At 46.5% G+C, this 22,064-nt stretch overlaps 1 protein-coding gene across 1 annotated transcript in view; it reads right to left on the bottom strand.

Annotated features, from left to right (window-relative positions):
* LOC136641076 (tetraspanin-36-like) overlaps positions 1-19,376 on the bottom strand; it is a 28,834-nt gene extending 9,458 nt beyond the window's left edge. The window contains exon 1 of the mRNA XM_066616693.1: positions 19,211-19,376. Within this exon, the coding sequence (XP_066472790.1) occupies positions 19,211-19,270 (60 nt within the window). The 5' untranslated portion in view covers positions 19,271-19,376. The remainder of the gene's footprint in view (positions 1-19,210) is intronic.
* Between the last annotated feature and the right edge of the window lie 2,688 nt (positions 19,377-22,064).

Below are 22,064 nucleotides of genomic sequence, written 5' to 3'. Positions count from 1 at the left end.
CACAAGTGCAACATGCAGATGTCTGGGAGTGGCTAGGTCACCCAGCTTCACCCACTTTTAGCGTAAGGCTCTTCCTGAAGATGTGTAAGGATGGGGCAAGAAAAAGAAGAGAGCCTTTCTTGTGATAAGAAAGCTTTAGTATGAATTGAAGAATGAGTGCAAGTTCCACCAAGATCCATAGAACAACCAGTGTAGAAACTGATGGCAGGATTCCAGGCTGGAATTGTTTTGGATGAGATTGTAACAACCACAGACAAAGGCCATAGGAGTGAAGATGCAATAACATGCTGAAATAAACATGATTTAACCACTAAAATTCACTAAAATTGAGTGTTGGGAGAGTTAGAACAGACAAAAGAAAATATTTCTTTACTCAGCGTGTGGTTGGTCTGTGGAACTACTTGCCACAGGATGTGGTGATGGCGTCTGGCCTAGACGCCTTTAAAAGGGGATTGGACAAGTTTCTGGAGGAAAAATCCATTATGGGTTACAAGCCATGATGCGTATGTGCAACCTCCTGATTTTAGAAATGGGCTATGTCAGAAGGCCAGATGCAAGGGAGGGCACCAGGATGAGGTCTCTTGTTATCTGGTGTGCTCCCTGGGGCATTTGGTGGGCCGCTGTGAGATACAGGAAGCTGGACTAGATGGGCCTATGGCCTGATACAGTGGGGCTGTTCTTACGTTCTTATGGCAACTACCTGCAGTTCCACTTCAGTCACCCTGAGAGACAAGTTGCTCTTTCTGTTTTGCTGTAGCTAGCAGAAAAGGAGTTACCGTACTATCCTGGTGGATGGTGTAGACCCCTGGAGCTAAGGTATCTCATTCTAGAAATAGAGGTTTACAGCTAGGAAAAGAACATGGTATTATACAAAATAGCAGGGTCATAGAGCCAATTTCTAAATTCAGCAATTTACTGCTAACTCCTCCCTGGAAAAACCCAGTGTGTAAAACTTAAGACTGGGGTGGGAAAAGAAAAACTGAACCAGTGCAACTTCTTTTCAGGCTATGTCTAGTTCAGTCCTCAACCCAGATGGTTCAGGCCTTGTGAGAACACAATACAGACCTAGCCAATCACACCGGCCTTTCCTGCAACAATGAAATGGTCCTGATCCTCAGGACTTCTGGGCTTGCCTCTTCACACAGCGAACCATGAGTTTGTCACACAGGCAATACGCCAATTACTTTTTATTTTAAAATATTTACAATTATACTGAGCCCCAGTGAGATAAAGCCTTGGAACCATTTTGGAGGTTCTCAACCTATGGCTTCTGAAGTCTACCTTTTGATATAGCAAAAAAAGTGAAGACACAAGACCCCCTTGCTTGGCCTTGGTGTCAGAGCGGGTGAGAGCTTGAAACCTCGATGGCCTCTCCAGTGGGACCAAAAAGGGTCATAGAAATAATTAAAATAGATAAATGTGCACATGGGTACAACTAGAACCATGCTGCCACACCAGCAGATGTTTACATTTTATAGTTCTGCTTCCCTGCCCAAAGTTGCAGCAGTACATGAACTGAAACAACCACACCCGCCTTGAATGCTTCAGTATTCACGTTCCCCTTTTCAGATCCTGAAATGTGATGAAGAACAACTGGGAAAGCAATTCCTTCCCCAGTTGATGAAACAGACTCATGTGATGCAGCTCATGACATCAATCTGTCATGCTTTCCAGGGCTTCAATGCTTCCTCTTTTGCGGAACGTCCTTGGAAATCCCAGCACTTTTGAACAGCTCAATGGTTCGTTCATTTAATATAGGAAAAAATTGTAGGGTTCCCTGTTTCATAAGATGAAAATTCCAAGGAGAAGTTCAATGCACAAGAGTCACCAATAGAGCTTTTCAGAACATTCCCAGGACTTTTGTTAGAGTAAACGAAGTGATTCACACCACAAAGTGATTTGCACCACAAACTCTAGACTTCTTTTTTTTTTAATTTACATTCCATGGCAAAATGGGTGGGGTGTTTTTCTTATATATGTTCTGGTACTCAGGAAGTAAGCCTGACCTAGGAGAAGGATGCCATAGTTCTTTGTTCATACCATCCAACATTTCACAGATGAAAAGGGGAACCGTGTTTTAACACTCCAGTTCTCATAGAAGAATCATTACCAGAGATGTGCAAGGAATCTTACAAGTAACCATAGGATGGACACATGCAAGGCTGTGTTCATAACTTGGCATTCTATGGAGTAGCACATGTGATATGGAAAACTAGTTGCATTTAAACTGCCTCCCTACCAGGGACGTGCGGTGTGGGGGTGGTGACAGGCGAGGCAGAACTGCCCCATCGTAGTCCATGGAAAAGCACTGCAGTTGCCCTGCCTGCTTACACCCTAGGAGGCTCTCCTTGCACCCAAGGAGTGCACCTACTTTCTTGGGTGTAAGGAGAGCTTCCTCAGGTGTAAGTGGGCAGGGCAGCTGCAGTGCTTTTCCATGGACTACGATGGGGCAGTTCTGCCTCACCCGCCATCGCACACTGCACGTCCCTGCTCCCTATAGGAAGGGCTGGTCCATCCATGAGGCCAACCGAAGCAGCCTACTTGCCTCCACTGCTCCTCTTCTGCTTCCACTCCCTGGATTGGAAAAAGGAAGAGGGGGACAAAGAGGAAAAGGAAATGTCGGGGGGGGGGAGTACTGAGCTAGAGCATTAGAGAGTGGAAGGAGCAGAAGCTGGTACATCATCAGGTAAAGGGTGCAGCATTTGGCATTCCATCTCAGGCATCAGAGACTCGGGCTTGCCATGTCTATAGACTGCTAAACTCATAATCAAGTCCTACCTAGGGAAAGGGGCCAGATCATGCATGCACTGCAAGTGCAGGGGCAGGTCAGACAAGGTTGGTCTGTGGAACTCCTTGCCACAATATGTGGTGATGGCGTCTGACCTGGACGCCTTTAAAAGGGGATTGGACAAGTTTCTGGAGGAAAAATCCATTATGGGTTACAAGCCATGATGTATATGTGCAACCTCCTGATTTTAGAAATGGGCTATGTCAGACGCAAGGGAGGGCACCAGGATGAGGTCTCTTGTTATCTGGTGTGCTCCCTGGGGCATTTGGTGGGCCGCTGTGAGATACAGGAAGCTGGACTAGATGGGCCTATGGCCTGATCCAGTAGGGCTGTTCTTACGTTCTTAATAAAAATATTGTCTGAATCAACCCAGTGTTTGAAACAGTAAACATGGTGCCTTAGTGTTAATAAATAGTGGACAACAGTTAATTTACTTTTCATCTAGCTCAGGGGTGCCCAAACCCCGGCCCTGGGGCCACTTGCAGCCCTCGAGGCCTCTTAATGCGGCCCTCAGGGAACCCCCAGTCTCCAATGAGCCTCTGGCCCTCCGGAGATTTGTTGGAGCCCACACTGGCCCGATGCAACTGCTCTCAGCATGAGAGCAACTGTCTGACGTCTCGCATGAGCTGTGGGATGAGGGTTCCCGCCACTGCTTGCTGTTTCACGTCTGTGACGCAGCAGTGGCAGTGAAGGAAAGGCCAGCCTTGCTTTGTACAAGGCCTTTTATAGGCCTTGATCTATTACAAGTCCTTCATTCATTCATATAAGTTCATCTTTAATATATTCATTTATGTAAATTTATTCAAATTTTAAATGTAAATTAATTCTTTTTTTCCTCCGGCCCCCAACACAGTGTCAGAGAGATGATGTGGCCCTCCTGCCAAAAACTTTGGACACTCCTGATCTAGCTGAAAAGCAATAACTGCTTTATAAGAATTAAAACTACATAAGAACAGCCCCGCTGGATCAGGCCATAGGCCCATCTAGTCCAGCTTCCTGTATCTCACAGCAGCCCACCAAATGGGCCACTACTTTTTTGCGTAGTTAGCTACTAACAATAATTACTTTGATCCATTAGAAAAACAACTTAAGGGTGCAATCCTGGCACATCCTTGGGCCAGCAAATGTCCCCTGCGCTGGCCCGGGAGGGTCACAAACATACCGTAAAGCATGCTTGGGCCTCCTTTCAAGTTGGGGAGGCCGGCAGAAGGATGTGCGCCGGCCTCACCGCGCCAACGTGGGCCCCAGGCTGGGTGAGTTCGCACCGGCCTTTCCAGGCAGGCACGGGAATCTGGTGGGACATGGGGAGGAGGCGGGGAGTGTCTTGGGGCAGGGGGAGGGTTAGCAGCTGGTGGGCCTGTGGATGGGTGAGGAGCGGGAGGCGGGGCCGGGATCCACCACTTGTGCCGGATCCTAACCCCGGTCCCGGGCAGCCTGGGCCATCCCTGGGCTGCTCAGACTTGCACCACCTCTTGAGACGGCGCAGATCCGAGTGGCCCCATTGGCGCTGCTGCAGCTCTTCCTGGAGTAAGGGCAACTTTTTCCCCTTGCCTTGGGCCGAGCCTCAGCCAATCCGAAACTTGTGCTGGATACAGCGCAGGCCAACTGGCTTGCCTGTTCCAGCGCAAGTTGGGATTGCGCTGTAAATTGCCCGTTATCATCATCATCATACTCCATATAGATACCAATAGAAATATCTAATTAAGTCCCCTGCACTGCAGTCCTATAATGTTTACTCAGCAGTAAATCCCAGTATGTTCAATGAGGTTTACTCCCAGGTGGTGTTATGGGAATGCACCCTAAAGAGTCGACAGTTACCTTCAGAGGTTGTGGTGCAACCCCCTCCATTCCTACAGTTAGAGTGGAGCATGCTCAATGTGGAGCATTCTTAAAGGGGCTGGCAGCCCGTGGACAGTTCTAGAAGTTCGGCCTGGCCCAATGATTAAGCCACAGTGGAATAGAAAAGTTCAGAGTGCTGACGTGCAGGGAGCAAGATGCCGCTGAACTGCTCATTGTCCCTTTTACAGGTGACTCAGCACGGGTGACAGCCAGTATTCTGGAAACGAACATGACCAAGTTAAGGAGAAGTTTGAAGTGCCTGGTCTCCAAAGACTGCCCCCTTGCAATCTGAACAAACCTAAATTATGCACATCAACCCATGCTTTGCAATTCATCTTGGGCAAGAAGCACATCCGTGGCCAGGACAAACTCTCACACTAAGAAACTGTAAGATCTCAGGCAAGTTCTTTAAAGAACATAAAGGTTATTCTGAGCTCTTGGAATTTTTTTTGCAATCACTTTCAATTCAGCCTCACACACTCATTTCCTATGACTTCCTGTCTGCAGGCAAAGAATGAGATGAACATCAGCTTGAAACAGCAGATCTCATTTTGTTGTGAACTTCAGAGGAAAGGTGAAGGACAAACGAAGCTAACACGAACAACTCGCACAGCTTAATGGAGTACAGTAAATGTCTAAAGTTTCCAAACTCCAGTAGTCTGTTTTGCTGGACTGGTTTTGATTTTTTTTTTTTTTGATTTTCACTCTGGAGAACTAATTATTTAAAAAAAAATTATAAGAGAGTGGTTTATTTTCAATATTGCTTTTTTGCTTATTCCCCAAAGAGTACCCCATGGTGGGGGATACACACACAGCAAATTGTGAGATCTCCAAATCTCAAAAAGCCTAGTGGAAGAGACACAAGATCAGATGCTGAGAAGTCAAAAGGATCACCCTAACCTTCCAATGCCTGGGCACAACCAGAGAAGGCCCTGTCGCACATGCACCCTGATCAAGGCTTGGAAGGCAAAGCAGAGCCTCTGCCAAACATCTTAACCAGTGGGTGGAATCACAGAGGAGATAAGACCCTTAAGATACCATAGAGCAGTGGTGTACCTGAGAGGGGGAAGGGGGGCAACTGCCCCAGGACAGTGTTTTTTTTTTCCAGTGTCCAGTGTTCCAGTGTTTTTTTTTCCAGTTTTTTTTTCCAGTGTCCAGGACAGGTTTCCAATCGTGACCTAGAAACTGTGGGACACTGCACATGGGGCTCTGTTGGGGGAAGGAATAGTCTTGCTGGTATTTGAAAAGCAAGCAAGAACAACATTGCTCATGCACTTCCATTCCTGACTGGCATGGCAAAGGAGCTCATGATGTCATCAGTTTTGTGGTCTCAGTGGCCAAAACTCGTACCTCTGGAGTCAGACATGTGGAAGATACAGTTCTGTGGGCCAAGAGAGGATCAGGTTTCCAACAGGCACATCATGAAGCTTTATACTGCTTACCAATCACAAGTGATGATGCTCCACCCCTTACTTCTTCCTGAGGTTGATGAGGCCTGAGCATGCAGAGGCCACATTAGCTTCCTATGTGTCAGTCCTAGCCTTAGTCCATGGGTTGCTGGTTTCAGGTCCTCAAGCGCAACAACACTCAAGTACATTTCTAGCACTTAGAAGATGACCTCTTTAAATTCAAGAGGCTTAAGAAGCACATATTGTGAAACCAGCTCTGCAGATAACCTAAGAGTTCGTGATCCAGAGGCACATAAGAGTCCTACTTAATTCCAACAGGAACAAAGTAAGAATTGCTCGCTGTCTCTCATGCAGGTAATGCTATGCGCCTTTTGCTCAATCACCCTGGCTACAGCCCAAAATGCTACTTAGCCTAAGGTGGAATGGTTTCAATGAGATCCTTTCAGAGTAAGGGGTTTACAAATTTCAGCCAATGTTGATGAACCAAGTACAGCAGTGTCAAAAGAAATGGTCACCCTTAGTGGAGAGAAGAACCCTCAATGGCAGAACAGCGATCGAGTCAAAATGGGGAAAGGATGGATCTCATTTTTAAGGACTGCCAGTTGGAGATGAGTTCACAATTCCACCCACCATGACAGTGCCTGGTAACTCTTCCATGAGTTTTCAAACTGCAGCCCATGTGGTGAAACCATGTACTGAAAATGCCATTTTAGCTTTATAATATAGATTCTAATTTGTTCAGTTAATGGACAATAAGCACTCTGTAGTTGTCATTTTCTTGTAGCAACCAATTATGGGATACCAAGGTGTTTTAAGGTTCAGTCCTATCCAACTTTCCAGCGCTGATGCAGCCAGCCCAATGGGGCCTGTGCTGGCAAGGCAGTCACAGAGCCCACCTCAAGATAAGGTACCATTTGTCCCCTTAACCTTGAGGCTGCACTGGCCCTGGAAAGATGGATAGGATTGGCTGTTAGCCCCACATGCCTGGACAATGTAGTTGCATTCCACCATCAAGTGAAGCTAAATGGCAAACCCTCCAATTGATTTGAATTTAGCCCTGTTGGTCCCTATTGATGCCATTCTTATAATAATAATAATAATAATAATAATAATAATAATAATAATAATAATAATAATAATAATAATATACAGTGTTTATATACCGCCTTTCTTGGACTTTATTCAAGGTGGTTTACACAGGCAGGCTTATTAAATCCACGCAGGGATTTTTACAAATTGAAAGAAGGTTCTCTCTTTCAAGAACCACCACATTCAAGATGTTACACTCCGATCTGGTTTAACATTCTGGCCTCCATCCTCCCACGCTCCAAGCAGATGGAACAGCTCAGCTGCAGCTTGCCAGCTGCTTCAAGGTCGCACGGTGCCGGTGGCCTCGAACTGGCGACCTTGTGGATGTTAATCTTCAGGCAAATGGAGGCTCTACCCTCTAGACCAGACCTCCTGCCCATTCTTACCAGTCTTACACGTTACAAACCAGTCATGTTACAAACCAGTCTTACTGTTGTATCACCTGAGCCCAGGGGCGTGCGCCGCGGGGGCAGCAGGTAAAGCAAAACCGCCCGTCATTGTCCAGGGAAAAGCACCGCAGCTGTCTTGCCTGCTTACACCTGAGGAGGCCCTCTTTACACCCAAGAAAGCAGGTATAAGGAGAGCCTCTTCGGGAGTAAGGAGGCGAGGCAGCTGCTGTGCTTTTCCATGGACAATGATGGGCGGTTCTGCCTTACCTGCTGCCCCCACACCGAACATCCCTGCCTGAGGTTGTAGAAGGAAGATGAGTGTTCATCCTACACAAATGGACTACTACACAAGACTAGACTACCTTCCTGTTATACTGTGCAACTTTTCAATGCACTGAACCTGTTCCTCCTGCTGTCCCTGCAGTTATAAGCAATCCTTCCCACACTTGAAGCAATACAGGAAGGTTGCTGAGATTATATCTGCAGTCTAGCAATGACAACCATTGTTAACCAACTTGTTAACCTTACTCCATTGCTTACGGGCAGATGAAGCTGAGGTGCCAAGCACATCTTTGGAACAACACTTCCCTTAATACTTACAAACCGCTGCATTCTTCTTACCGTAACTGAGTCCTGCAGGTTTTTAAAATAATGCCCTATATTGCTCTCTTTCCCCCAAATCGTCCATTTTGTTCAACACGCCACCTCAAAAACTTTCACACAACTGTGTGCATTTTGGTTAGTTTATTTTTTTTCTTGTGCACCATAAGATTTTTCCAGACTCTTACTCAGGGGTCTCCAAACCCCAGTCCAGGGGCCAGAGGTGACCCGCAAAGAGCCTTTATCCAGCCCGTGGCCAGCCTCCGATCCCCTAAGAGCCGCTGGCCCAGTTGACCAATCACAATTGGAGTTATGCTTGTGGGGTGGGGGAATGGGGGTCCATTTAAGTGTGTGCTTTATTTCTTTGGCTGTGTTGGTGCTTAGAGAAATCCAGGACAATTGAACCCATTCATTCATTCATTCATTCATTCATTCATTCATTCAAGTTCCATCTCTAATGTATTTATTTAAATTTTATATTTAGTTTTTTTCCCGGCCCTCAACATTGTGCCAGATATTTGATGCGGCCCTTTGGCCAAAAAGTTTAGAGACCCCTGCTCTTACTGATGGCTGTGGATGATCATGGTTACAGCTACTTCATGTAATTCACTCAATGGATACTTACCCTCCCAAGTAACGCCCTCCTAGAAGTAAATGCCACAAAAATGAAGTTTTGTGTCAGCAAAACCTTGCAGTGCAACTGTGTTTGTGCAGAAATATACTGGGATTTTCAATTGTAAAAATGAACAGTACTTTCTCAGCTCCGGTCTGGAATCCAGACAAGCAAATGTGCTACAAAGGGTTGTATAGCTCCTAGAACCACTGGTCAGAGAATAAGCTTCCACTGAGCGAGGAATGACACCAGTGGTTCCCAAACTGATGGGTCGGGACCCATCAGGGGAACTGGAAGTGGGTTATTCCCCCTTAAGGGGAGTGGGTGCCTTGACAGCACCACAGCAACAGTGGTGCTGCGGAGACCTAGGAGCTTTTACACCTATCTGGAGAGTCACGCTGGCCCCTGGCAGTGTCCCGAAGGCTCACAGCCCCCTCTGTGAACCTTGCTGTGGCTGCACAGAGCTCCAGTTGGTGATCAAAGCTCACTTCTGGTTCCCCAGACCCTGCCAGAGACTAGCACAACCATGCAGGTAAATGTAAAAGCCCCTGGATCCCTGTGGCACCACAGTTGCTGTAGCACTGTCAGCAGGGCTTAGGAGAGGGGGGTAAAGAGGGTAATTTGTATCCTGGCCCAAGGTCAGAAAGGGGCCCAGGAGCCAAAGGAGAGGGCCCAGAAATTTCCTGGGATCTTATATTTTCCAATCTCACCCAGATTCACTGCCCATGCAGGATGCTGGGACATTACCATGGGCATATGGCAGCAACCTCTGCCACTAGCCATGCACACCAGACCCAGGAATGCATATATTCCTTAACAATGTCATATCTGGGAGAAAACTGATCTGCTACAGCGGCTCTTTGGCTTGTGGATCCAATTACCATGAAGGAGTGTAGAGGAGCTCAGCGACACAGTGCAGCTGCTGCAGAAGTCAGTTTTGGTGTACACAGAACACCTTCCATTCTCATGTGAGCCTAAATACAATGATAACTAATCTCCTGCAATGATTTTCCACATTTGAAATATTTTAGAGAGACTTAGGATTGTGTTTGGTTTTCCACATTACTGTATCTAGCTGCCAGTGCTGGGCAGGCAGGTAGACCTGAGCCCTGCATTGGGAAGACTGGTAGACCTGGGCTCCAAAGACTATTCTGGCTGTTGACACTTTCCCCCTGCCCGTTTTGCTCCCATTTGCCCACCCCTCTTTGCCACCTCCCCACTCTGTTCCACCACCTCCCTCTTTGGGAAGGGGCCCAAAAGAAGCGTTGTACCCCCTGACAAAGTTCATCTCAGAGGCCCCACAAACCATAGCCCCAAAGTCTGAGTAGGACTGTGGGAACCGCTGAATATCACACATCCTACCTAGCACAAGGAACAAAGATGGCCCAGTTTGCTATGATCTCATGGTAGAATCATGGTAGAATGAAACAAAGAGCTTGAAGCAAACGCTAGATTGCAAAAGCAAGGGAGGTTTAAGGAACAGGACGCAATGTTTTTAAGTGTTGGAGGTACTTCTAGACACCTCCCGTTTGCTCAACCCAATGAGCTCAAGGAGAGGAATGCAAGGTACTGGCTCCCATGCAGTTAGAGTCTTTCTGATCAGGACCTTCTGACTCATTGCTTATGCAGAAATAGGACACTATAGAATCTAGCATGTTAACAATGACTCCCAGATGATGTTAAAGAAAAGAATGTTCTCTTCTTTTGTAATATGCTTTACTTTGAAATGGAAAAAAGGAACTTGGACTTGTTCTTTATCAGAGGGAATTAACCACTGACTGATAGAAAATCCTGCTGGGAGCCACTGGCTTGGCCTTGGAACTTCTGTCCTCCAGTTCATTCCACTAGGTCTGGAACTTGTTGCAGTCATGGAGTGGAAAGATACAAAATCCACACCCTGCATCTGTGCTAGGAAACTGTCTTCACAAGGGTGAAAACAAGCTCTTCTACTGCGTTCACAAGAAGTTAGTTCATGCTCTTACCAACTTTTAAAAATGACCAAGACACTGATTTTGCAAAACTATCTTCTATCCAGCTTCCAGCACCTTCTCTCACTGGTGGCTAGCATCTACCCCCTCAGTGTGATTGCGGGTTCTCCCACTAAACCATGTACCACATTGTGTCTGGCTGCAAACTGAGGGTGTATACTGGCCCATGGTCTGACCTTTTCTTTGAAGGTAACTCTGTCCTTGAATGGCTGCATGAACTGGACACTGACATTTGATCTAGTCTAACTGATATATAAGTCCATGTATTATATGCCATATGCTAAATAAATAAACCTTCTCTTACTACTTTCCATCAATCTTTCCCCATTATTTTTGGATAAACATCACTTGCAAAATGCCAGTGTTCATAGTATTGAGGCCCAGTCAGAGAAGAGGCTACCTTCATACAAATCTGAAGTGCCTACTTCTTTCTCTGAGAAGTGGGGAGAAGAGGATGATGAAAGACGAGGACTCGCCCACTGAATGAGTTGTAGGGGCCACTCACCGTCTTTACTACCGTCTTTTGCTCTTTACAATGAAGCTTAAAACAAGAGACACAGCTAAGGAAACTCCCCTAAAAGCCTGGAAAATTCCAAAGTGTCCAGTGGAACTTTTTTTACAGGCACACTTCAAGCCTTTAAAACCAACGAAGAATCAATGCAATCACTTTCCAATCTAAACTTTCCAATCTAAACTTCCAAACTTTCCATAAGTTAGGAAGACCATAACACAGCTATTGCTATAATTCTCATCACAAGTGATGAGATTTTTTCTTGATCTTTTGGTCCATAGTGTGCAAAGGTTCTTCCCTTTGTTGTATTTATACTCTGCTTTTTAGACAAGATTGGCTCCCAATCATTATTCCCACCTATTCTCTTGCATTATGAGAGACTCTTGGGTTGCAAGCTTCTGCATACTTACCTAGGAGTTAGCCCCCTTGAACACTGAATTTTGTATAACTATGTATAGGTTTGCAGAGCTACTCTTGCCTGCTTGCCAGTTAATTCCTTCTGTGTATTTTTTATTGGAGCTAACTGCTGAACTTAAAAGACTACAAGCACTATTCCAGCATAGGGTTTTGATTTTCCCTACACCATTATAGATTGTACTCTAGGTGGTATTCCAGGATGTTGAAAACTGGCAAGAAGAGCCAGAAAACCTGGTGCTATCAGTTGCAAAAGGTTGAGCTGTATCTGAGGAGAGGAGACATCAGCTCACCCTCCCATCCCTACATTCCAGCTGTTGGCAGTTGCTCACTGTTGGGCCCTGTGGCGTCTGCCCAACAAGAGAGCCCCTCACCAAAGCACACCCCAACACACCCAAATCAGGCAGCACATATTACCTATAAGAGTGGCGTCAGGGATCCACCAGGGCAGACATAAACCAAGGGCTCATGTCCATCTTTGGACCACCTGGCTGGGTTGAAACCTGAACCTTCATTCCACTGTAGGTGGTAGCACCCAAAACACCATCAGGGGTGGGGAGGTGTGGGGGTGGGGGGGTCCACTGCAGGGCTTTGCTCCAGGGTCTCCAGCAAACTTTGTGCTCACACTGGGACACACACTGTACACAAACTACCAACCCGGAGGACAATTTCATGCATCTGACACAATTGAATCTATAGCCCACAGAAGTTTATGCCACAATAAGTCTTCAATCCTATATATACACTTTCCTTGGAGTAAGCGTCATTGAACAAAACGAAAGTTGCTTCTGAGAAGAGTTGCTTCATAAATGACCTGGAGACAGGGGTGAGCAGTGAGGTGGCTAAGTTTGCAGATGACACCAAACTTTTCCGAATGGTGAAGACCAGAAATGAGTGTGAGGAGCTCCAGAAGGATCTCTCCAAACTCGCAGAATGGGCAGCAAAACGGCAGATTCAATGTAAGTAAGTATAAAGTCATGCACAATGGGGCAAAAAAATCAAAACTTCACATATAGGGTGATGGGTTCTGAGCTGTCTGTGACAGATCAGGAGAGAGATCTTGGGGTGGTGGTGCACAGCTCAATGAAAGTGTTGACCCAATGTGCAGCGGCAGTAAAGAAGGCCAATTCTATGTTTGGGATCATTAGAAAAGGTATTGAGAACAAAACGGCTAATATTATAATGCCGTTGTACAAATTGATGGTAAGGCCACACCTGGAGTATTGTGTCCAGTTCTGGTCACCACATCTCAAAAAGGACATAGTGGAAATGGAAAAGGTGCAAAAGAGAGCGACTAAGATGATTACGGGGCTGGGGCACCTTCCTTATGAGGAAAGGCTACGGCGTTTGGGCCTCTTCAGCCTAGAAAAGAGACGCCTGAGGGGGGACATGATTGAGACATACAAAATTATGCATGGGAAAGATAAAGAGGATAGAGAGACGCTCTTTTCGCTCTCACATAACACCAGAACCAGAGGACATCCACTAAAATTGAGTGTTGGGAGGGTTAGGACAGACAAAAGAAAATATTTCCTTACTCAGCGTGTGGTCGGTCTGTGGAACTCCTTGCCACAGGATGTGGTGATGGCATCTTGCCTGGATGCCTTTAAGAGGGGATTGGACATGTTTCTGGAGGAAAAATCCATTATGGGTTACAAGCCATGATGTGTATGTGCAACCTCCTGATTTTAGAAATGGGCTATGTCAGAATGCCGGGTGCAAGGGAGGGCACCAGAATGAGGTCTCTTGTTATCTGTTGTGCTCCCTGGGGCATTTGGTGGGCTGCTCTGAGATACAGGAAGCTGAACTAGATGGACCTATGGCCTGATCCAGTACGGCTGATATTATGTTCTTAAGACACACAAAGGACTACACTGTGGATCTGTTAGTCTTGAAGGTTGCTTCATTACTAGCACTAGTAATGTTGATGGTCACATTAGCATTCACATTTCCATCCTGCCCTTCCTCCAGAATCCCCATTCTATCCACTGTCCTATACCACAATAGAGTAAGCCCACTTACCCTCTGCACACAGTCGCTGGAGATGCTGCTGCTATGATCAGATGATCTGAAATGATGGCTGTCAAATGACCACAATTTCTAGACAAAGAAGGTCTTGAGACTCTTGACTGCCACTGGCCTGATCTCAAACTGGGCCAGAAAAACAGCTCATACACTGTGGGTCCTATTTTTACAGGCAACAAGAGCTGTTCCAAAATCACCTTCACTACTAGCACAAACTAAAGCCATCCTGCAGCTGTCTCCACTGTCTGTTTCTCAAGACCAATCTACATTCTGGAGGAGAAAAAAAAAAGTGGTACAGTTCAGACAGAGCTGTACCACTTCACAATGCCAGTGGAAGATCCCATGTTTGAATGCTCATTTGTATCACAAACTTCCCACCTTAGGGAAGTTCAAGGAAAGGACCAGTCCCAAACAGAGCTGTGACACTTTCTCTCAATTTAGTTTGCAGTCTGGTCCTGAAAGGTCGACACTTGACATGGGTGGCTACTTTCTTTGCATCAGCAGTTTTCTACCCTTTCTGTGGTTTAAAGGTAGCCTGCAAAAGAGAAGTGGGTAGGACCAGAAAAAGTAACAATATAAGTTCCTTCCTGATTGCCCCCATACCACAGGATGCAGTGCATGCCCCGTTGGCATGGCTACAAGCACCCAAGACCTCTTTATGCATTCATCTCCCTGTAGAGACAAGCACATGTTGGCTTTCTGGAAGTGTGCCAGAAACATGCATGCTTAGCCCCACATGATCACTGTTTGCAGCAACAAAGAGATCCTCCCCACAAGTGCCACCCTGATGTTCGATTTCCTCCAATGCACATGCATCGTCAACACACTTTTAGGAGGTCCACACATGTTTGCTTCCAAAGGGCTCTACTTACCCTTGACCTAAAGTGGTCTTGCAAGCAGTGGTGTAGCTAGAGGCGGTGCAAAGCACTAAGTTTTGCAGGGAGCCTTACTGCAGTGTGCAAGCAGCCCCTCACCCTCCTCTTCGGAGCCATTCCAGGCAGGGGGTTCAGCTCCATTTTGCTCCCCCTGCCCAGAATGGCTCCAAAGGGGAGGGGCTGCTAGCATGCCACGGTGAGGCTCTCTACAAAACTCCCTGACTTGCCAGATCAGGCTGGTCCCACCAGTTTCAGTGCCGGCTGAACAAGGTTTCTCCTTCATCAGACCTTCAGGCAGGCTGGAAGCTAAGCCCTCCCCTCCTGTATTTATTTGGGCTCTTATTGCTGTATTATGTTATTTGTATCACGTTTAAACAAGACAAGTGAAATACAATGTCATAAGTTTGTTGGTTGTTAGATGCTTTGTGTGTCCAGAACTGGGATGGGAAAGTACCAGAGAAGAATTTGCCATAAATACATATTTACTGTGTCCAAAATCCATTTCTGCATTTACCGCAAACAGATCCGGCAGAACACCGCTCACCACTCAAGAGAAAAGGATATCCTGCCTTTCAAGTACACAACACTTTACTGAACCTCAAACATGTTTTCATAGTACCATCGCTTTATAATTCCGGTTGGGCTCTTTTGCATTTAACATCCGCTGGACGAGTAAAAATGCAGCCGGGGGGGGGGGGGTTTGTCTCCCACTACTATATATGCATCTTGTGATGTGTAGATCTCATCACAGTATTTTCCACTCACTGCCATATTCCCAGCACCACTGAATTTACATACTGCGAGACAGCTTTACCTACCAAATTTATTCATTTGTTGAGGCACACCAGCCCAGTTAGAAGTCGGCAACCTTCTGTACAGTTGGCCCTACAGCTGGAACCTGACTCCCACGGATACCAATATCCATGGATAATGGAATTCATGGGGAGGGCCTCTAGGATCCAGTGCCTTCTGGATGCCTCCAGGAGGATTTCTGAGGCTTGGGAAGGTTGAGCATGGCCTCGCCACACCTAAGAACAGCTCCCGGACCTGACCAGAAGGCATTTCCAGTCACATCTGGGATGTCCCTGAGGCCCTCCTGACGTGGGGTTGGCATGTGCATTGAGTCAAATCCATGAGAGCCAGCTGTTTGGTTACTAGTCATGCTGGCTATATTCTACCTCCATGTTCAGAGACTTTGTGTCCGTCAACACCAGTGGCAGGGGAGCCAGCCATGGTGGGAAAGAAGTTTCTCCTACTTGTGGGCTTCCTGGAGGCCTCTCATTGGTCACTGAGGAAAACAGGATGCCTGACTAGATGGGCCTTTAGTCTGGTCCAGCAGGGCTCCTCCTATATCATACATGACATTCAGAGCAGTTCTTAAGGTTCACAATATAGGTGTTGTGAATACTAGCTACGCTTTTCTGGCTTGAACAGCAATCTTGAAAAACTGCACCAGCTTCTTTTCTGCAGACTGGCTCCAAGGCACTGGACTAGTTAAGAAGGTGGCAACCATAGATAGAAAGCCAACAAGAGCTGTGTTTAAAGTCAGTGTGAATTTTCCACTCAGACTACAGGTAGAGTTAGAAAATGCAAACACCCATTTGAGTAATTTGTCAAATTACTCCTATATTTCTTTGGGGGATTCAAACCATCGGGCTTTAAACAAGACCCTGCTCTTTAAATAAGCCTTCTGATTCCATGGCCTTTTAAACATCTTTTAGTTTCTTTTTGACAGGCTGGATTCCTCTATGATTTGCTGTTTTATGCTCTTTTTATTCTGACTTTATTCTGACTACTGTTTTTATGGCCTCTGTTAATGTGTTTTTAATATGTTTTTATCTGTGTTAAATCATGCTTTTTAAAATTGTTTTTACATGTTGTAAGCTGCCTTGGGTCCCTTTCAGGGAGACGGCCGGGATACAAATAAAGTTTATTATTATTATTATTATTTCCACCCATGTAGGGGCTTTCATGTTTGGTGACGGGCACGGCACGGGCGCTGCAAGTGATCTGGTGCATTTGTTTATTTAAAAACACATTTCTGCCCCACCTTTCTTGCCTCAAAGGCAAGCCAAGGCTGCTTACAACCAAATAAACTGAAGCAGAATATCCAACAAATAAAAAACAGGAATTGAAGACAATATTAACAAAACCCAAATCCACAACCAAACAGCCAGGCTAAAATATCCTAACAATTTCAGTCATCGCCCCCCTCCAAAAGTCAAACCAAAGAAAAGGCCATGTTTTTACAGCTCTCCTGAAGGAGTGCAGGGTAAGGGCCAGTGCTCCTCAGGGAGTGCATTCCACAAGATTGGAGCCATCACTGAAAAGGCCCTGTTCCTGGAGATGCCTGTCATGCTTCTGAGGTCAAGGGCACCTCAAACACGGCCTGAATTGTGCCTTGGACTGCAGCATATTGGAAAAGACAGTCCCAAGATATCCAGGTCCTAAATCATTTTGGACTTCAACAGTCTAACCAGCACCTTAAACTGAGCCCAGAAACAAACTGGTACCCAATGCAATTCACAAAGAATTAGGGTGAGATGACCCAACGGAGCAGCCCTAGCTAATAACCTGGCTGCTGTGCTTGTACCAGCAGAAGTTTCTGAACATTTTACATGAGCAGCTCCATGTTGCAGTAGTCCTACCAGAGCGAGAATAATTGTAGCCAGATGCTATAGGAGCACATGAAAGGATCACTCAACCGGGTTGCAAAATAGTGTGCTTTTTCTCTTGCAGGTGGCGTCTTGAGCCGTTCACGACACCAGGCTGTTTACGGAGTCAGTCACAAGAGGTGATGATGTAATCACCACTTGGCTAAAAGAAAGCACTCCTGTGCAACACTATCTCTGCAAGCAACATCAACCCGCTCAGAGCAAGGCAGCCAGGAGATACTGGGACCTTCTAAAACCTGTGCTTTAAAAGGAAAAGCAGAAACTAGCCAAAAGGAATTATTTCTTATATTTGTTCATCCTCCATGGGGTCAGGATGGCATACACAGTGCACTCCCACCATCTTAAGCTCACAACAGCCCTGCAGAGTAAGCTGGGAGCCCAATCCTATGCATGTCTGCTCAGAAGTAAGTCCCACTAGAGTCGATGGGGCTTATTCCCAGGAATGTGCGGATAGGATTGGGCTGTGGGAATGGCAAAGATGACCTGTCCAAAGTCAGACATAGCGGTTAAGTGACAGCTTCAGCCCAGATCTCCAGAGTCAAGCTTCTCTACATCTTCTTTTTTCAACTTGATTTTCACAGTATTTTTCAATGGGCTTGACTTCTAGGTCAGCGTGTGCAGCATTGCTGCCAAAGGTCTCTATTGTATTACCTATTGCCAAAATGTTATTTATCCTTTTGCTGTTTTAACTGTCATCCTATTTTATGGCTTAAAAAAAAAAACACACCCCAAGATGGCATTGTTTTTAAATTGTGTGATTTTCTGTTTTAACTATTTCTGAACCATCAGAGAGGAAGCAGGAAGGACATCAAAAGTCTCCATAAAAGAAGACCCCATGCACAGGTCTTTGGGAATGTTGTATAATATTATATGCACAATACTGTACAGGTTGAGTATCCCTTATCTGGGCCGCTTGGGACAGAAAGGTGTCTGGATTTCAGATTTGTCTGAATTTCAGAATAACTGCATAAATTTAATGAGAAATGCTTCCTCTTCCTCTTTTCAATGTTACCCATATAGATGTATGCTGGTCTCCTGAATATTTTTCAGCAATGCTGTACGGGTTAGTGGTGTAGCTAGAAGGGGTGCAAAGCAAAGCACTAAGTTTCGTAGGGCAGCCCTTCCCCCTCCCCTTCAGATCCCTTCTGGGTGTAGAATGCAAAATGTAAGCCAATGCTCCCACACTGCCTGGAATGCTGCCACATCGCTCTGAATGGGAGGGGGAGAGGCCAATTGCACACCTCGGTGAGGTTCCTTGAAAAACTTAGTGCTTTGCTTTGCACCCCCTCTAGCTACCCCACTGGTACACACCTCAGAGCAGAGAACAAAACTAACAGGCTGTACCTGCTCTGTACATAGGAAAGAGCACAAGTCCTTCTACTGCTCACACTACAGAAAGCAAGTCTTGGACAAAAATATCTGGATTTCAGATGTCTGCATCAGGGGTAATCTACCTGTATGACAGGGACGTGTGGTGGGTGGGGAGGCAGGTGAGGCAGAGCCTCCCCACCAGAGTCCTTCAAAAAGCACAGAGGTGCCCAAGCACTCACAAGCCACATGCTCCTGCTCAACCTCTTCCACACTCCTGTACATGAGTTGTGGGTGCTTGGGTGCCTCACACGGGTGGTGCTTTATGAAGGACTCTGGTGGGGAGGCTCTGCCTCACCTGCCTCCCTCACCTCCCCACTCACCACACATCCCTGCTGTATGTATACCTGTCACCTGGATGTAATGTATACCTGTCATCTGCATGGCACCCAGAAAGTACCAAGACTAAACTCACCCAGGACAGCTACAGAGTTCAGCCCTGGCTCTGCTCTTGCACTTGCTCTGGCTCTCCCTCTCTGGGCAAAGGTTGCAATCCTGTCCACACTTTCCTGGGAGTAAGCTCCGTTGACTATCATGGGGCTTACTTCTGAGTAGGCAGGCAGTGGCTTGGGCTCAAAGCCTGCCCAAAGAGTGGGGCAGCAGCAGCAGGTGCCCTCCACTACTTACCCAAAAGATGAGGCTGATCAGCAGCAGCACTGACTTGGAGGTGATCACCCCGCAGTCCATGCCTTCCTCTCTCTCTCTCTGCACACCTGGACAGGTGGAGGGGGAAAAGTCCACGAAGCTTTCCAGCCAGCGACTCAGGCAGTTCGATGCTCTGGGCTCCTCTTTCCCGAGAATCACATGATGCAGCCCTCGCCAGTCACAAGCTCTTGGCTGGGTACAGCGCAGAACAACGCCCTACTGTGCAGCCTCCCCGGGCTCAGCGCAGCAGGATTGTGACTAAGAGGGTACCGTAAACCTTGTACAAGAGCCGCACGACAGGTGCTTGACCACATAGCTGCGAGTAGCAGATCTGCTAGAAAGTGACACCCTCACCCCAAAACCCCTCCAGACCCCTCTTCACCGGCAGCAGCAACCCCACAACCCTGAGCAGGGGTGGCCAGCAGTCAACTTTTAACACAGCAGTACCCAAACTTTTTGGTACCGGGACCCACTTTTTCAAACAACACTCTACTGCAGCCCTTTCCAACCAGTGGGCTGTGAACGGTCCCTACCTGTGCCATGGGAATTTGGGAGAGGGTCATTTATTAGGAGGGTCGTTGGGGGTGTGTGAGCCCCCCCCAACAGCAGGGCTTGTGCCCGGTCAGTTGTCACAAAATGGATGGTGTGCCTTGACCATTTTTGGGCCTCGCCAAAAATGTGCCATGAGATGAGTGAGGTTGAAAGTCACTACTCTGTCGGGACCCACCTAGGTTGACCAGACTTTTAAAAAAGGAGATCAAGAAATAAATAATATTTTTATTTATTTATTTATAAGTAATAATAACCAAAGAAAAGACCCTCCAACATTTCTCTCTCTCTCTCTCTATTTACACATGCTCACAAACTTCAGGAGCTCAGCTCCTTGCAGGGCAATTAGCAATTATCTTGCAAACTGCAGGAGCTGAGCTCTTTGCAGGGAGCGCCAGTACCCAATTTTTAATACCCTCAGGCCGTGAGACAATTAGTTATCTGATTTTTCCATCACCCTTTGACAACCCACCAAAAATCAGATCGGAACCTACCAGTGGGTCCTGATCCACAGTTTGGGAACCACTGCTTTAACAGCAAATACCAGGAGACATTCTCAAAAAAGACATAGTGGAAATGGAAAAGGTGCAAAAGAGAGCGACTAAGATGATTACGGGGCTGGGGCACCTTCCTTATGAGGAAAGGCTACGGCGTTTGGGCCTCTTCAGCCTAGAAAAGAGACGCCTGAGGGGGGACATGATTGAGACATACAAAATTATGCAGGGGATGGACAGAGTGGATAGGGAGATGCTCTTTACACTCTCTCATAACACCAGAACCAGGGGACATCCACTAAAATTGAATGTTGGGAGAGTTAGAACAGACAAAAGAAAATATTTCTTTACTCAGCGTGTGTTTGTTCTGTGGAACTCCTTGCCTCAGGATGTGGTGACGGCATCTGGCCTAGACGCCTTTAAAAGGGGATTGGACAAGTTTCTGGAGGAAAAATCCATTATGGGTTACAAGCCATGATGTGTATGCGCAACCTCCTGATTTTAGCAATGGGCTATGTCAGAATGCCAGATGCAAGGGAGGGCACCAGGATGAGGTCTCTCGTTATCTGGTGTGCTCCCTGGGGCATTTGGTGGGCCGCTGTGAGATACAGGAAGCTGGACTAGATGGGCCTGTGGCCTGATCCAGTGGGGCTGTTCTTATGTTCTTATGTTCTTATGTTCACAGGGGATCACGTTTTCACCCTCAGGGCTGTAGTGCAACTAGGTGCACCACCCTACCCGTGGCTTGGCTCCACTCAAGTATGGGGGGAATTTGTTTTTAAGTGACATGATGGACTCCATTTCAAGAATAAGCCTTGTTTTAAGAACAATAGGAATTGTAATGAAATAACGTACAGCCAGTTCTCCTTATCTGCTGGGGTTAGGTTCCTGAAAAACCTAGTGGATACTGCAGTGTTTCTCAAACTGTTGGGTCGCAAACTCATTTCAGATGGGTCCCCATTCATTTCAATATTTTATTTTTAATATATTAGACTTGATGCTGCCGTGGTATGTGACTGCATTTGGGGAAATGTTACAGATCTATACTTTTAACTGGCTACGCCGTTATGCTTTTAACAACGTTAGTAAATGGGACTTACTCCTGGGTAAGTGTGTGTAGGATTGCAGCCTATGAGTGTTAAACATTTTCCTGCTTGGTGATGTCACTTCCCGTCATGCCATAATTTCTGGTGGGTCCTGACAGATTCTCATTCTAAAAAGTGGGTCCCAGTGCTAAACGTTTGAAAACCACAGCGATACTGAATTAGTGGATGCTGAACCACTGAGACTATAGGATTAAGGGAGTTAGCTTCCAGGGGATGCTCTTCACCATACACTCTATGAAATTAATGAACCTGAATCTTAACTTGAAGTCTATGGGACTGGGTGGTAGTGAGGGCTCACCTACATCTCCAGTGTCTGATGCTTCCTCCTCCATACTGGATATCCTTTGATGCTTTGAAAGTTGTTGTGATGGTGATGGCAATTTCTCTGTGTTGGCTATCCCTTGAATTATTGAAGACTGCCAGCCCAACAACGAGGCCTCAGAGATCAGCAATGGGGAGGGGGTTGCTTCACCCGTTCTCTTCCACCTGTTTCTTGGTTCCTTCCCTGGGCTTGCCAAGCTACAGAGCAGCCCTCAGGTGGCCTTCCTCTCATCATCGGCCTCCCATCATTGCCAAGGTTGTGAAGGCTCAGCTGGAGTCCCTGAGATGGTGCCCAAGATGTTGGCGCAAGTCTGGAAGCAGATACAAATGTGTCCAGCAATTCTCCACGGGCCAATACTAGTGCCC

The sequence above is a fragment of the Tiliqua scincoides genome, chromosome 2 (genome assembly GCF_035046505.1).
Source record: "Tiliqua scincoides isolate rTilSci1 chromosome 2, rTilSci1.hap2, whole genome shotgun sequence".
Taxonomy (NCBI): Eukaryota; Metazoa; Chordata; class Lepidosauria; order Squamata; family Scincidae; genus Tiliqua; species Tiliqua scincoides.
This window is presented reverse-complemented; position numbering and strand designations above follow the sequence as displayed.